This window comes from Periplaneta americana, chromosome 17, assembly GCF_040183065.1.
Source record: "Periplaneta americana isolate PAMFEO1 chromosome 17, P.americana_PAMFEO1_priV1, whole genome shotgun sequence".
NCBI lineage: Eukaryota > Metazoa > Arthropoda > Insecta > Blattodea > Blattidae > Periplaneta > Periplaneta americana.
This window is the reverse complement of record NC_091133.1, coordinates 67,567,743-67,584,742: the sequence shown is the minus strand read 5'-3', so window position 1 is coordinate 67,584,742 and position 17,000 is coordinate 67,567,743. Positions and strand designations below refer to the sequence as shown.

The following is a 17,000-nucleotide window of genomic DNA, read 5'->3' as shown; positions in this document are numbered from 1 at the left end:
ATTTTAATGGTAATTTTCGACCCAATATGTTCCAGACGGCGTTCCTGGAAGTTGTGATCCCTCCAGATATCATATACGAAGAAACGTCAGGGGACCTGATGGTTCCCGAGGGAGGATCCGCCAAATTGGTGTGCAAGGCACGAGGCTTCCCGAAGCCGCGGGTCGTCTGGAGAAGAGAAGATGGCGGCGAAATAATACTCCGTGGAGGCCCCTCCACCAAGACACGTGGTTAGTTTTCTCTTCAGATTACTGTACGACCACTGAAACCTAATAATGGGAAATGGACAATGGGAGAAATAGGAAATCACGAGATGTCCCAAGTACACAATCTGAAATACAGAAAATTTGTCTGTGTAGAATTTTGTTCAATAAATATTAAACCGACTTTCTCCTAACTAAACAAGAATTAGGAAATATTCTTTGCAGACATTTTAGAATCCGTGGTGTAGAAAATAATTTTAGCACAGTTTTGATTGGGTGGCTGAAATACAAGCTTGTATATTGTATCCAAGTTGAAAATACACAGCAGATATACAGGGTTGTTTCCGATCTCTGATAACGAATTTGAATGACATAATGTGCGTCAGGAGTCACACGAGAGCTGAACTGGTGCGAGGTGACAGACCAGTAGTGAGTGATCTCAAAGTCAGAGTGCACAGCGACTCACAGCAGAAATTTCCAAGAAAAACGAGCTTTTATGGGATAGGTACATTACGACCCTTTGCAATGCTAAATACAATTAAGTGAAAATAAAATAATCCTGCAATAAACGAAGTTTCGTTATTTCCTAGAAAGGCATCTTCTGTGTACTTAATAAGATTGGTAAAGCTCGAATGGAATTAATTTGTATCATCTCGAGGGGTGCGGCGGCTTGTGACGGGGGTGGATTTGCTTGCTTTTTCCACTCTGGAATTAATCCCATCCAGTCTTATTAGGTACACACAAGACGCCTTTCTTGGAAATAACGAAACCACGTTTTTTTGCAGGCTCCTGTGATTTTTACGTACCTGTACTTGGCATCGGAAACAGTTGTTATGTACCCCTCCCAAAAAGGCTCGATTTTCTTGGGCATTGCTACTGTGGTACATCGTGCACTCTGGTTATGAAATCACTCACTACTGGTCTGTCACCTCTCGCCGCAATTCAGCTATCGGTGTGATTCCTGACGCACATGACGTCATTAAAATTCGTTATCAGAGATCGGAAACAACCCTGTACGGTGTGCATTCTTTAGTTTATTTTAGTTGTGCCAAGGGTATTGGAGACAGTCCCTTTCTATCTAAACATCGTATACATGTTGTAGTTCTGTTCAGAGGAGATATCGTGACTGGTGGGCAATATAACATTTTTAAGCTTTTATCTAGAGACATCTAGGAATCATAAAGAAAGATAATTAATCTCTAGATTCATGGAAATATTTCTCCTCTTGATGCAGATATATATTATCATCCATCATCTTCTTCTAGTTAAGTATTATACCATGTGGTCTGTTATAGTCTCATGCTGTCTTTTAGCCGGACGTCCAGTAGATATCTTCCCTCCGGAACGATATCTCAGGATCTCCTTGGGGATTCTTCTTCTGTTTATTCTTTTAACCCTTTGCAGCATAGTGGTTGTTCAGAAGAACCACCGTTCTTTCTTTCTTTCTTTCTTTCTTTCTTTCTTTCTTTCTTTCTTTCCTTCTCTACAATTATAGCACAGATGTTCCACCATGCAACCATCCCTTGAGGATACATAGAGGTGCCATCTTTGTTTAAAATTGTGTGCACAGTTAAAATTCTGAAAAAAAAGTGATCGAAACTTTCTTATGATCCGTGATATGAAAAACATAAAAATAACATTTGTGCCTCAAAGGGTTAATGGTCTCTCCATTTTTTTTCTTAGTTTTCCAATGTATTCTAACGCTGACTCTATCTCAAGTTATTCCAAGATGTCTCCATTCTTTTTGAGGTTCCATTTTGAGTAACCAGCAGTCAGTCTCATAGCTAAACCACATTTCTGCTGCAGTAATTCTAGAGGCGTTGCATTTTCTAACTGTCCATACTTCCCTACCATAAGCCAAGATATGTCGGACTAGAATTTTATAACTTTGATTCTAATATGCTTCTGTATTGAAGATGGTCTCATTACTGAATTTATTGTGCATAGTGTTTCTATAAATTTTATAATTTTATTTGGAATATCTATATCATTTGTGTACCTAAGTGAATAATCAAGAAAGTTAAATGAATTAACTTTTTCTAATAAATTATTATTAACGCATATATTACTCAGTATTGGGTTTTTACCTTTAAAAGTTAAGACTTTAGATTTCGCCTGACAAATTTTCATGTCATAAGTTTTGGATACTTTAAAATCGTGCAGTGCTAATATTATTAGTGATTATTATTATTAAGTAGTCTGTCAAACCATAGCTGCTGATATTTCGTTTATCAGCCTCTGTAAATATTCTTTTGTCTTTCATATTCTTAAAATTTGCCAACGATTCTCAGCTTCGTTATTATTTTAGTATACATACATAGAACTCTGTCTGCCATTACTCCTAGAACTGTCTTGTTTACATTTATAATTTCTTTTGTATGTTATTTCAGACTTTGTAATTTGTTGATTTCTGGCCGCCTTTCGTTAAGAATCCTTTTAGTTTCAAACACCTATTTACATTGTCCAATTCTTCTGCTTTTTATAACGAAATATTAAAAAAAATAGACAGATATGTGCGTTTATTCATTGAAGAATAGTATTGTAACATAACACAGAATTCAACATTACAATTGCTGATTATCATATCGGTTAGTGTATGTGGGTATATTATTATTGTCCGAAATTGAACGAAATATTTTCTTGTAGGCTATATGTTCAAAATTTATATTTCTTTTTTCCTGCTACTTATTTTTCTCTGTCCAGTGTTATACAGAGTGTTAAAAAAAGTATCTAATATTTTAGGAGGTGGTAATATGCATCAAAACAAGAAAATGTCTAATAAACATGGGTCCTACAACACATAATTTCTGAGATCTGAACACTTGTTCATAGGAGCTGCTCAATGTCACGTCCATTCATGGCAATGCATTTCTCTGCCCTTCGGCGTAAGGAATCACGCACTCTTTGAAATTTATTTTAATACGTTAATATGAAAGTCCTGATGACGATCCCCAGTTAATCTCTGTGGTAGAACGTATGGTCCTATTAATCTGTCACCAATAACGCCTGCCCATACGTTGATTGAGAATCGGTGCTGATGCGTTGTTTCTTCAACTGCATGGGGATTTTCATCAGTCTACACATGCTGATTATCAAAATTCACAACACCATCTCTACTGAACCCCGCTCATATCCTTAACCAGACTTTTGTTTTCAGTATTCCTTGCGGTGTATCAGTATTCTATGCCAGGGGTGTCAACTACGGTATGATTATCTGGTAGTCTGCTGTATTGTAAGACAGAGAAATGCATTGCCATGAATGGACGTCACATTGAGCACCTCCTATGAACAAGTGTTGAGATCTCAGAAAGTTTGTGTTGTAGGACCCATGTTTGTTAGATATTTTCTTGTTTTGATGTATACTATCACCTCCTAAAATATTGGATACTTTTTTAACACCCTGTATATTTAGATTTATCTAAATTAATTTTTAATTCTGTTGTTTTGCATTATATAAATTACCCTTTATAAAATAAACAATTCAAATTTCATTGGGACAAGGACTACGAGTAAAAGCAGACAATAGTTTCGAACAAACCGTCCAGTTATAACTCTGCATAGTGAAAAGGGCACTATTATGCATGTGTTACAAAATTAAGTGAAATTTGAAACTCACTTGGAAAATTGAAAGAAAAAAAAATTAAAAAATGTAAACATCAATTTACATACGTTAATGATTTCAATTACTGAGGTTGTTTCATGAACTCTTACCCAACTATGAGAAATTTTAAACTGGAAACAACTGCTGTTTACAAATTAAAAAAATATTTTGTATGTCAAGTACTGTATTTTTCTAGCCACTTTTAATCAATGAAGAGCACTTTATAAGCTTAAATCTATTACTTATTTCAGTGCCATCGGTGGAGGGGGAAATGTTGTCGCTAACAAAAGTGACGAGATCAGAGATGGGTGCCTACTTGTGCATCGCGGCCAACGGTGTTCCTCCCTCCGTCAGCAAGCGCATGATGGTTCACGTCCATTGTAAGTACGAACACTCTGTATATATTTCTAATTGTTGAATATCTGATAGAGTTGGTGAATTTGTCAATTGATGGAAAACTGCATTTATTTAGAATATTTAAATATTCATGGACATATAAGTCACTGTGATAATTAAGCTGCGGATTTATGCCTATATGCCTATTTTAATCCTTAATCTGAAGGTGCAAGGTTTTAGGTTACATATCCATTTTAAGGCATTGTGAGTATAATATGCGAATTCTATAGTGCCTATAATTGCCTATTTCACTAGGAAATGCCTATTTGCTTATAAATACTTAAAATTTGCCTAAACATCCGTATTATATATTATTCTTGAATTTATTGATCATTCTATCGATATTTTTTTTAATCTGTATTTGTTTCTTTTTTATCCAGCATAGGACAGTGATATAGAACTATCGATAATTCTGTGTGTTACGTTTTACTGTCACCAGAGCACAGAGAAATCTAATAATTTAAAATCAACCAATAGGAAAAAAATGTATTTCGAAAGCCGCATGAATCATTGGTGGTAGTTGACTAGGGTAGTTGTTTTAAATAGTGTATTCGTTTTGTGAGTTTGTGAGTTGAGTATGGAGTTGCGTTTTCTGCTGGAGTATACCGTGGAGATATGCCAAAGCAAAAGTCATCAGAAGCACTGATAGGAAAATACATTGACAGTACTGTGTTCCCACTGGTTTGGTCCCCAGCAGAGATTGGATCACTGAAGTATTACCCCATCACTTCATGTGAAGTGGAAGGGAGTTTCTCCCAATTTAAGAACATGCAGACAATAAACATCAGTTCTCATTATAACATTTGGACGAAAATTCAGTTATTCACTGGCATAATGACATTCCTATAACAACTAGTGTATAATGCTACGCTATGGTTGTATTAGCCATTAAGAATTAGAAATTGTTAGTGCCTTTTTAAGTGCCTATTTTCGAATTTTGAATGCCTATTTTGCCTACATATTTCAACTGTTTTTAGTGCCTAAAAATCCGCAGCTTGGTGATAATGAACCAGAACGGCCAATGAAAAGCGTAACATTTAATTGCTCATTTGTTAATGTTATTTATTATTTATGGGGGTAATATTGGTGTTACGGATGACGATAACGACGAGTTTAACGATATGCATTAGTGATCTAAAATATTTCATTCTCATAAACTACAGTAGATTGAAAGTTGAATTTATTTTTGCGGTTGATTGGAAGGAAAATGCGTTAAGTTAAGAAATTTGGAGTGGGTAAAGGATGGAAATTGTGTGTGTATATGTAGGTAGAGACGTTGACGAAGCCAGAAAGTCTTTGCGCTTGAAGAATCTCCTCTTCTTCTTATACCGAAGAGAAGTAAAGATGGAACTTTGTTGTAAAGTTTTGCACACCGACCCAGAATGCGTATGCATGAGAAAATACAAATAGCGCGTTATTTGCTGCGCGGCGGCAGCGCGCACTGTTTCATATACTTTCTGGCAAAGAGGCTTATAGAAACTTTCAATGTTCTTAAGCTTTGTAGAATCTGTAATGCTTCAAGCAACTGAGAGACAATGCTGCTGCCAATGTGCCGGGTAAAAACTTGCCAGTCTGCAAGACATTTGATTATACCAGGAGGGAAGACTCTCCGAGTTGTTGTTGCAGCAAAGAAGAGAGAGTGAACATTTTCAAAAGAGCCCTTGTTTTATTAAAATAATACATTTCTTGTAGACCTGCTCACAGATCAGGATACCAATTTTTTTCTCCCCTTTAAAAGTTAGGCTTTCAAGAGTTCGTCATCTTAGCAAAGAACAAATACTCCTTTTATAGATCCGGATTCATTTCGTGGTATTAGGAGATTAATTATAAGGGCCACAGCTCGAAAATTAAGGGGGAAGAACAGCAAGTAAGAGATATGCATTCCCCCCCTCCCAAGATTAGCAAACTAATTGTCTATAGTTCGAACAGAAATCTTACCACATCTCTTGTTGAAAAAGAGGATCTCCATTTAGAATTAATTATCTCTTGGACTTCACTAATGTTAGGGTCACAGCATTTGTTCGAAATGCTGCTCGTTTACACGAAACCTTTCTGGCATTATTTTTGTACTCATTCATTCATAGTTGTGTATCCAAGAATAAGTTCTTCGCTGCAAACCTAGCATTCTCCAATCTTCTTTCTTGTCTTCGACTTTATCTCCGGATATAATCAATATATATTAATTTTGTCTATCATCTGATATCTTCTTCTGCCCCGAACTTTTTTCCATTCATATTCTTTAAATCTTGAATTCATTTTTGAAAAGTTCCAATAAGTCAAGTAATAAATAAATCAAAGAGAATGCTATTCATCATATGACATATCTTTAATGCAAATTATGCAATTATAAATTTACATTGTATTTTAAATTGTTAACGTTTTCGCCATTCAAATGTGGCATCTTCAGACATTCATAATTAAAGATATCTTATGAAAAGACATTGCAAAAGTTAGAATTCGTGACCGTTCGACGTTTCACCCGAGCGTCGGTACATCGGTAAACCAAACCGATAACAACTCTGTACATTTTGTTTGCCTAACTGAACATACGAATAAAAGAACTAGTTAAGTCTCTTGGAACGTAGTGTTCGAAAGAATTGTTTTAAATATCCGTAGGTAATCGATGAATGTATAATGTAATATCTCGTATTATTTATAACGATTTTGTCTATCGATGCAACAAACGTTCAAACTTCCACTGTACGAAAGCAGAACCAATTGAGGGAAAATTTGCCTGATTGGAAACTTTGTTTAACACAAGACAGCGAGAGATTGAGAGATTGACTGTATTATCTAATCAGACTGTAGTTTCTGTTTCGAAAAATTATAATATATCCATAACACTGTAAAATCCTCTGATTGAGATTCTGGCTGATATGTACCTCTATTATCAGGCAATACATCCCACTTGACGATGTGTGTCAGAAGAAGAACAATTGTTTGTATACATCTGAAGTCTGATTAGTGTAACATGTACATACCGATTATATTTAGTCCTGACAGCTCAGCGACGCGAAAGAGGTGAAGTAATAGGAGTAGTGGAGAGAGCTCCGGAGTATAGATAAGGACGAGCGATCAGTAAAGAACTGCAGTACACACTGGAAACACACCGCTCTACCGCACGCGTCACACCCGATCGCTCTGAATGCAAGCGATTGACTAACCCAAACACCCGTTGGCGTAGCGTAATGGACTAGCCTGACCCAGGCGCACATTGTCGGCGACTGTCAGTACTAAATAATCGTACTATAGCTAATCGGCGATGTATGCAATGGAGGAGGAAAGAAACTGGCCACTCCACTCCATTATTCCGTGACTTAGTTGCTTCATAAGTGGTGCTTTTTGGTATCACTTGTGAGGTTCAAACTTGTCTTCGGACAGTTAACTAAACAACAAATACATTGTAAAAATATTTACAATTTCGACACACGTCTAAAAATCGCGCGCGATCTCTAGAAGCACGATATTTGGTCTGGCTGCTTTTGATAAGTTTCGTAAGCGTAAACGAGCTACACATTAACTTTCAGTGCTCAAACCTCCCTACTTAATTAATTTGTCTGTAATAGAGTAGAGCCTCTATTACAATAGAGAGTAAAAATTGTACTTTCTTAAAACATAAAAATAAAAAATAAACATGAAAAAAGAGATAGATAAAAATAAAATATACAGGTATAAATACAAATGGGAAATGAAAAACGTAAAATGCAGATATAAATACAATTCAAAAATAGAAATAATAGAATGAAAATATTGATAAATACACATGCAAATAAAAGATGTAAATGTGTGTGTCTAATGCCTAACCACTTCACATTGTGTGATTCGGGTTCCGCATACTGCGGATAGATGGCAGGACTGTGACCCATTTTCAAATTGCACACCACTTCGGCGGGCCACGTTATGCATGATGTGTATCTGTGAAGAGTTATGTCGTGTACTACGGTCAGTGTATGTGATTGTAAAAATGAATACTATAGAGTAACTAATAGATAGCAATACTATTTGAAATTATTACTTGCAATATTTTAATACGAAGAAGTTTATATTTAATGTAAGAAATGCTTAAATCTATATCCCATATTTCACACATTTAATTGAATTTAGAATACATTTTTAACAATGTGAAGTTTTATGTGATGAGGGATTTGATTTCTTGTAGTGTAACAATGAAATTGACGATTTCTTAAATTTGAAGTCGAACACTAAGCTGCATTTGTTACAAAAAGAAAAAATTTCCCAAATAATCGGACTGAAATCCATTTCTTTATGATATATTTTACTGAACTGCAACCGAATACGAAAACTACTCATCCTGTCCTCAAATTTATTAAATGTTATTATATCTTTTTTATACTTATGTACGTGTATTATTTCAGTCTATTTGTATTTTGTATTTATCTTAATTTTTTATATTTGTTTACTTACACAATGTAAGTAAATTTAATTTAATTAAAAAATTGTCACCTCCAAGAATCGCTCTATATATTAAATAAATTTATACTCAACAAGGATTCCAGTTTCGCCCACGAATTATATTTCCTCCCACGTTTTCCCCGTTGTTGCAATTTTTCTTAGATTTATTTGAAAAAAAAAAAAACAGAAAAGAAGAGCGGTTCTTTGTATATTCACTTTAGCAAGAACACAAGCACAGAGTTGTATTTCCGAAGTGTCTTTCCTTGATTACTGTCTCAATATACAGGTCACGTAAAGTCCGTACACCCCCTTCCTCCTCTTGGATATAGGCTCGAACAAGACGTGTATATGATTTTTTTATAAACTAAGAAACCTTCAAAAGGGACATGCCATGCATAACGAGACCCTATCTGAGGAGAAACTTTGAAGGCAAAGCCAAGTGCATCACAGAAGACTCGGAAAGAATATCCGAAGAAGTTAAAAAATAAAAAGAAGCGAGAATTCTTACAGTTCTTTTTATCTTAAAATGAATTCTCTGTAATTGGTCCAAAGCATTCAGTAGAAGACATAGAGATCTTGAAGAATAAAGAAATGTGGGCGGAGGGATGCGGTGATTAACTGGGGTTTTCTTGGAGAAGATTTACAGGCCATCTTCATTCAACCGAGGGTGTTCGGAAATATTGGCGTCCAAAAGTTGTATCTTAGTGGCATGCAGATGATGAAATATATTGTGATGCTAGAAGATTTTAATAAGATTTCGAGATTTTCACAGGCACACACAACTTCAACATTTCTGTTAACAAACATTTTTGGATTTTAGTATTTTGTAAGTCTGTATATGCACTGCATTTTTTCATAAATTATTTTTAATATGAATATCAGTAATTTCTTCCGAAAATATACACGTTCTATTCAAACATAGCGTGGGGTTATTTTATAAAGTTTTATAATATTGAATTAATTCATTAGATTTTTACATGTTCATATAAATTGAACTATATCAGTTTTCGTGATCATAAAATATATATTTTTTTGTGCGAGATCGTGCGTATTTGCTTGTTTTCCGCACAGAACCAATACGCGGTAAGTGTGAAATACCAGATTCAGTATTCCCAACGTAACACACATAACAATTTCCCTCTTCTTCCCGCTTAAGCGCGATATTCATTTTACTGCTTCAGGCTTTTAACATATTATTTTTAGAGACGTTTAACATAGTAATAATTATAAATTGGAAACTTACCACTGCAATTTCACCTAAATTGCAATGTTAATTATTGTTTTTAAATATTTGCAAAAATTAAGTAAAGTCTACTACTCCACGAAACTTATTGCATTCCTGATACAAGTAACATTAAGGAAGCCGTGAAAAAGTCAACGAGATTCCAGATGCCGATGTTATTACTGCAATATGTTATATAAATAATATTGTTAAAATATTAAAATAAAAAATAAATCATTACATAACCTTACCGTTTGTTTTAAGTTCGCATTTATAGACTGGGGGAAAAAAAGACAGACGTATATCACGGCCTGCTGGAGTATAGTAAATACAGAAAACATTTTATAGCAACAATGTTGAAGAAAGATATTTTGGTTTTCCGAAGTTGCCGTCATTAAACAGAAACCAACATGGAGATTTCATTGCAACTAATTAGAAATTCGTCTTTCAGGTATGTAATAAACGATCTTCGCACAAAATAATGTACGATACACGAGAGGTATGTTTGTTTTCATGTTCTCGGAAATTAAAAAGGCTCAACTACGTTTCGCTTTTTCACTCTTTTCCTCGACCATGAAAATGTCAACATACCGCTCTTGTAACGTATATTACTATTTCCATGCTGCCAAACCGTGTGTGTTAAAATTGCATATTTGGTTTATTTGCTATCCACTGTAAATTCTTGTATAATTATTTTGGTGGCTTAAAATAGAACCCAATAATAGCTTTCGAGATTCAAAAGCAAATTATGACTTATTATGAGTATTTTAGCTAAAAATAAAGAATTGTACATTACGAACAGCTATATGTATAGTAAAAATAATAACTTTTCCATACCCTACATATTCATTCTTTAATGTTCGTTATCATTAAGAATAATATTATATCTATTCGCTTTGAAGTGCACAGCACTCAGGGGCGCACGCGAAGAGGGGTTACCGGTTTTGAATCCCCATTGAACTTAAAAAAAATTAAATGTGTTTCAATACATCAACATTTGTCACTTTCTAAACGTCGAGGCGGACTATGGTCTTGGTTAACCCTCTGCGATTGTCTGACGTGGATGAAGAATATTAAAAAGTGAATACATTTCTAATTTCTGGATGACGAGAGTTCAATTTTTCAGGAATAACACGCTTCAAAAAACTGTATGATACCCTCTTGTTTAAGATCTGGCACAAGTCTGTATACATACTGTATAGTGAAATCGTTTTTGATACACCTAATATTTTAACATCATTTGTTGCATTAGTACCCACAATGGCTGGTCGTTTCATTTTTCTACGTGAAACTACCTGTGCCCAACTTTCATTATTATTTCTTACAAAATTGTTTTGCAAACGTACACTGGGTTCAGATTACTGAGTCACGTTTATAGAGTTTTCAATGTAGGTTTTTATCAGATTTTAACCCTGAGATTTTGTTATCCTGAGAATTTCCTTTTTTGCCCCTAACGGACATGGGTGTCCTGAAATGGATAATCTAAACAATTGTCAAATCTAAAATCATTTTCCAAACATTTTTAAGAACAATTTTCATGTTTTGATAGTAACACTTGAGCGTCTTAATTTATTAAACAAGTTTTTTAATATGCATAAAATGCTCGCTATTGCGTAGAAAAGAATCACTTTGAATTTTTAAACTGTGCGCAAACAAATCGCTTGGGATGTGATGTGTTTCACAAGTTCTGGCATGTCTGATGAAACCAAACACTGCTCCTCAGGCAGGAAATCCATGATTCCCGATGACAGTTATCTGTGCACCTCCTTTTGCAAGAACCACGACGTTTTTCTTCCTCGTCGTTATCTTCTGCTTCATCTTCATTTTCTTCAGCACTGTCATCGGTAATGCTCTCAAGGACCCGCTTCTTTGTCTTCTCGTTTGTCGTATTTTTTTTTTCTTTAAGTTCGGCAAGAAACTGTTAGGTATCTTGTTTTGGTTATTTGCCTTTTCTATTTGATTGGTCTTGTTCTTGCAGTGACTGAAACATTTTCTTTATGACCTCAACCACAGGAGAAATATTGTTCTCCGAATTGGTAGGCCTACTTGACATCTCGACAGATTCATTCTGAATTCCCGATGGACCAGGCTGTGAAATATTAGTCTCTAGGGGTGCTATTCATAGACATTTCGCTAGCCCGTACTACAAGCGTGCAAAAATAACCTCGGCTATCGATTGGTAACTTGTACGGGATTCATATGATATCATATCGCTAACACTGGTTTATGAATACGAAAAACGTTAGTTCGCTAATCGTCCACCGGAAGCCCGCGCTAGGAATGTCTATGAATAGGGCCCTAGATCAGCGTTTCTCAAAATATGGTCCGCGGACCACCTGTGGTCCTCGAGTTCTGCCCTCGTGGTCCTTCAAAAAAGACAGAAGAAAAAGTAAAATTCAAACGAATTGCGTATCACACTATAGCTGAAAATCTCAGAGTTTGGAAATAGCACATGGCAATCACCTTTCACTTTTTCTCCCAGGACTAATATTTTATGAAATTTCTTACTCTACCCGTCTACCCACTTCCAACTCTACTCTCAGCAACAAAAGAAGAATTTAAAGCACTATGAACGTGGCGTTTCCCTGCACATCTGATGCTGCGCCTGTAACCCAGCCAGGGACCATCCGATTTGATAACAGAGGAACGAACCTTTTCATGTACTGATGACTTAATAGTTTTGCCGATACCCAATATGCACATTGAAATGGGCACGTACTGTACGTCGTATACCAATAATAGAACGTGCCAAATTGCATCTTTAATTGTTGAAAATCGGGCAAGTTTCTGCATTATGTTTTTTTTTTACTTCTTTTTCCAGATGACGATATAAGACATTTTACACTCCGTCTATTTTAAAATCCGACTGGTTTACTTTTTACACTTGCGTGTTTCGTCTCTTAAGTGCCGTTTCAATTTCGCGGGTTTCATACACTCATTTGAAAGCACTTCGTAACAAACAACGTACCGAGGTTTTGGTTCACTCTCATTGCCACACCAAGTAAATTCAAGTTCCAAATAACTCTTGTCATATTTACGAAATTATTTTTTCTTTAAATAGCTACCACTAGGATTAGATATTTCTTTAATGACACTATAATTAATAGATTTCTTCACACACACCTTCTGAACTATTAGCACTGCCTAAATGAAGCGTATCATCATGTTCCTTTCTTTTCAAAGATCCGCATCAAAGCCAGTTTTCCATTATTTATAATGGGCACTACTTAACAGAGACATGGGCAACTACTAGCGTGTACCACATGAGAAGGATTTGGAACAACTAACTGCTAACAAGCAAGTGATGAATAAACAATGCACAGAATTTGTTATGATTTTCTTGTGGTTGGCTACAAAAAATATAATTACAAAAGTATTATAATTAATTAATTCTGTTTTAAAATATAAGTATACTGGTATTAAAATATTCTTCAAAAATTATAAATTTGCTTTCAAAGGGAACAAGAGTAAGGTGGTCCGCGGAACTGATCAGACTTAAAAAAGTGGTCCCCACTTCAAAAAAGTTTGAGAAACGCTGCCCTAGATGATTAGGTTCACAATTAAGAGCATTGTTATCTCCCACCATCATTTCCATTAGAATTTTGCTCCTGTTGGTGGGCCACATTCCACTGACTTCTAAACCACCTACGATATTGTTCGCCAAATAATGGAAATTTCTACACGTCTGCACGAGGCACAATAAATCCGTATTCTGAATATTATTACACTGTAACTACATATGTAATGTTTAATTACAATAAACTTCAAGTAAATAATCCTTCACTTACCTGAGACGTAAATTATTTCCTTCTTCTGTGCACAAGGAACGTTTACTTTCTTCCAGTTTCGTCCGACAACTACAGAAAATAATTTTTCTTGGTAACGTGGTGGACTCTATCTATTGGTTCTGTGAATGAAAATATTCTTAGAGACCTACTTGACAACTTCGCTCATCTTCTGAACAAACTGTATAACACAAAAACAGCTAAAATATCCACTACCGGGTCATTATCCAAGACCGGGCATTTACCTTATATAGAATAGAACGAGCAATGACCCCAAGAACTTGTCTTTTAATGTTAGGTTAATTACACGGTCTGCAATTTACAGTTGTAGCTTTGAAGGTACAACCACAAGTTCCACGGATAATGATGGCGAAAATGTTTTCAATACCATTTCTTTTTCTTTGAAATCACTTTAGTCCGCGGTTTAAAAACCGTCTGTGGTGTGATGTCAGTTCCGTTTCCAGATTCTTCAGGGAAAGTAAAAGCATTATTTCTTTCAATACAGATATTTTTATCATATTACTATGCAATTTTTTCCCTTATGTGCGAAGGCAGCAGATAAAGTTATTCTGCACTGCAATCTTAAAATCTAACGTGCTAACTGATCCCGTGGGAGGAATAGATTAGGAGAGAGTAACATCTAAGTTGGGGATTGATTTTCAGTGCCGCAGATACCATATAAACATGTCAGACCGTTCTCTAGTAGTCATTAGTTTGAAATACCAATCCCTGTTGCGAAATCAGATCGCTTTCTAGACTTACTGACGTCGTTTACCGATCCGAGGTTGTGAGTTTCGTAGAGAGAAAGTTCACATGCCTGGAAATCTCCATTTGATTACAGAGGATCGTCCGTTATTCCAGGCCACATATTTTAAATAAAATGAAAATAAATGTATTGTGAAATTAAGAATGTAGAATGGAATTATAAACTTTAAGAAAACGGGAGGACTCCGAAAAGACAGTCATCTTCCCATCTTGTCCAGTACAATTATTGCAACAGTCAACGCTAGGAATCGACTCTGAAATCCGTAGAATAATAAGTCCGCCTTTGTGCTCTGTGGTACAGGCTTACCGTCAATGAAGAAAGTTTTAAACATAAGAAGCTCTGCAAAGAGTGCGTTGTCTTCTTCTCAATACCAGTTAGTATGCACAACTCCAATGTTAATTATTGAACTATCTGTTCACTTTCATCCCAGTATTACAAACTGTCTCCAATCTCTTTAGTCTTGTTACGAAGTGTTTTTAAAATAGCGTAATGCTATGAATGCATCCTTTGGTTTAATTAGGCAGTAACACGTCACTTTATAATAAAGATACAATTATGCTACTAGTGGATAATCTTGATGATTATGGCATGAGTTAGTCGAACTCACTATCGTTCGTCATAATAAGATTATCCGCGAGTTAGATACAACTCTTTATGGCATCTTAGCATTATAAATTGTAGGAAATAAATTATGAAATAATTCGGCATCCATAGCTGACAAAGCCTTCATAATGTTTGTATCGATTAATTGCGTCTGGCATTGGCATTGAATAAAGGGAAATGGATGACCTTGCAGGTATTACAAACTCTAGTTATACCTTAGATATCAAATTTTATATTACAAATGTTCCTTTATTTTGTTAATATAGTTTCTCTGAACCACAGAACTGTTTTATGTGATATTACAAAAGTGATAAACGTTCCGGTATTATTGTACGTCATAGCGAATACGTCATTGCTATTATTGGCACGTCCATTAATTAATTAATTAATTAATTAATTAATTCATTCATTCATTCATTCATTCATTTTATTCCATAGATCTTACATGAGCAATGAAGCTTTAAGATGTGGAACAAGTCAAAATTTTACAATATTACAATAACAATTTTTACAAATTTTTATAGTTTTACAATTTAGTAATTTTCTACAATTTTTACGATTTTGTGCAATTTTTTACAATACTTTGGCGAGATGTAGTGAGATGAGGTGATGTCCGAGGATTCGCCAAAATATTACCCGGCATTTGCCATTTGGTTTGGGGAAAACCTCGGAAAAACCCAGCCAGGTAATCAAATCAAAGGGGGGTAATATAATCAAAGGAGTTGATGCCAACGACTCGCCATAGACCATCCATAATAAGCCCATTATGCACGATATTGGCTATAGTAACAATCTGTTTATAATGCTAGGATGGCATAAAATATCAAACTCTCTTTAGAATAATAACAATAATATATAAAGGTTAAGTAGTAATTATAATCAGTTGAAATTTTGAGAGATTTCAATAGTAGGGTCTGCCAGTATTTTTGCATTTTCAGTAGATATTCGTAAATTCAGAGTGTGAATGCGCTGAAATTTTCTCCGGAGCTTCGAAAGCAGCTATCAGGGGATCTGAATTTCATATAAATTATTTAAGTTTATTTTTAATTTAATTACGGAAAGTTTAATTGAAAGGTAATACGGGACTCATCGAATCCATATAATAGTGTGAAACGTTTATAATGTTCGTGATTGTTATTGTGAGCATGACTGGGATTTTAAGGATGTTCGGGACTTGAAATAAAATATTGATATTTCTTTTTATTTCTGTCTTTATCTTCCCACATTTAAATTTAACAAAGAGCAGCCTTCATTTTAATTTCTTTACAATTACTTCCGAATCCCAATAGGCCTAGTCTGGATACAACAATGCAAATGACACTCGAAGCGATTCACGCTTCAATATAACGCCAGTGAGTTTTTTTGAAACTATAATGAATAATGTGGCAGAGAAATGGATTCATTCAGAAATTAATATCACAGTTAAATACTCTAGAATTATACTGTGTTAAATTAATCATTTGAGTCTTTGTGAGCCCCGTATTTTTTAATCACAACTAGTTGTGCACGGATAATAATGAATTAATTTATTTATATCCCCTTTATGTTTCATCACGGCTGGTTGGATTCGAAACTATTTTGTTTTAACCACATAATAATTTCAGTTATCCAAGCCCTAGTTTAATTAATTACGTCACTATATGAACAGAAATTGTGACGATATTTCTAAAATGTCGAAGTCATAACAGTTAAATGTAAAAAAACTCAATTATAATTAGGAGAAATTTCTTGTTTTCAGTAATATTGGTACGGATCTCTCTACTTTGAACCTTGAAATTGTGTAGCAAAACGAACAACGTTTAGTATATATACCTATAAGCGATAAATATATATATATATATATATATATATATATATATATATAAACTTTTACTCTAAACTTCTCAGTAAAATGACATAGTCATACCAAAGCATAGTATATCTTTCAGGTACACATAGAATTAATGTTGGTTATGATTTTAAAATAATAACAATAATTGAAGACTTGAAGTTAATAGGGTTGTAAGTGCCGCA

The 17,000-nt window shown here is 34.8% G+C and overlaps 2 protein-coding genes across 5 annotated transcripts in view; one reads left to right on the top strand and one right to left on the bottom strand.

Moving 5' to 3' along the window:
• LOC138693157 (UDP-glucosyltransferase 2-like) overlaps nt 1-13,731 on the bottom strand; it is an 86,161-nt gene extending 72,430 nt beyond the window's left edge. The window contains exon 1 of the mRNA XM_069816847.1: nt 13,622-13,731. The gene's annotated coding sequence lies outside the window, so the exon portion shown is untranslated. The remainder of the gene's footprint in view (nt 1-13,621) is intronic.
• The window catches only part of LOC138693158 (lachesin-like), a 1,789,721-nt gene that overhangs the window by 1,679,944 nt on the left and 92,777 nt on the right, over nt 1-17,000 (top strand). For all 4 annotated transcript variants that reach the window (XM_069816848.1, XM_069816850.1, XM_069816849.1 and 1 more), the window contains 2 exons: nt 36-228; nt 4,054-4,182. In XM_069816848.1, the coding sequence (XP_069672949.1) occupies nt 36-228; nt 4,054-4,182 (322 nt within the window). The remainder of the gene's footprint in view (nt 1-35; nt 229-4,053; nt 4,183-17,000) is intronic.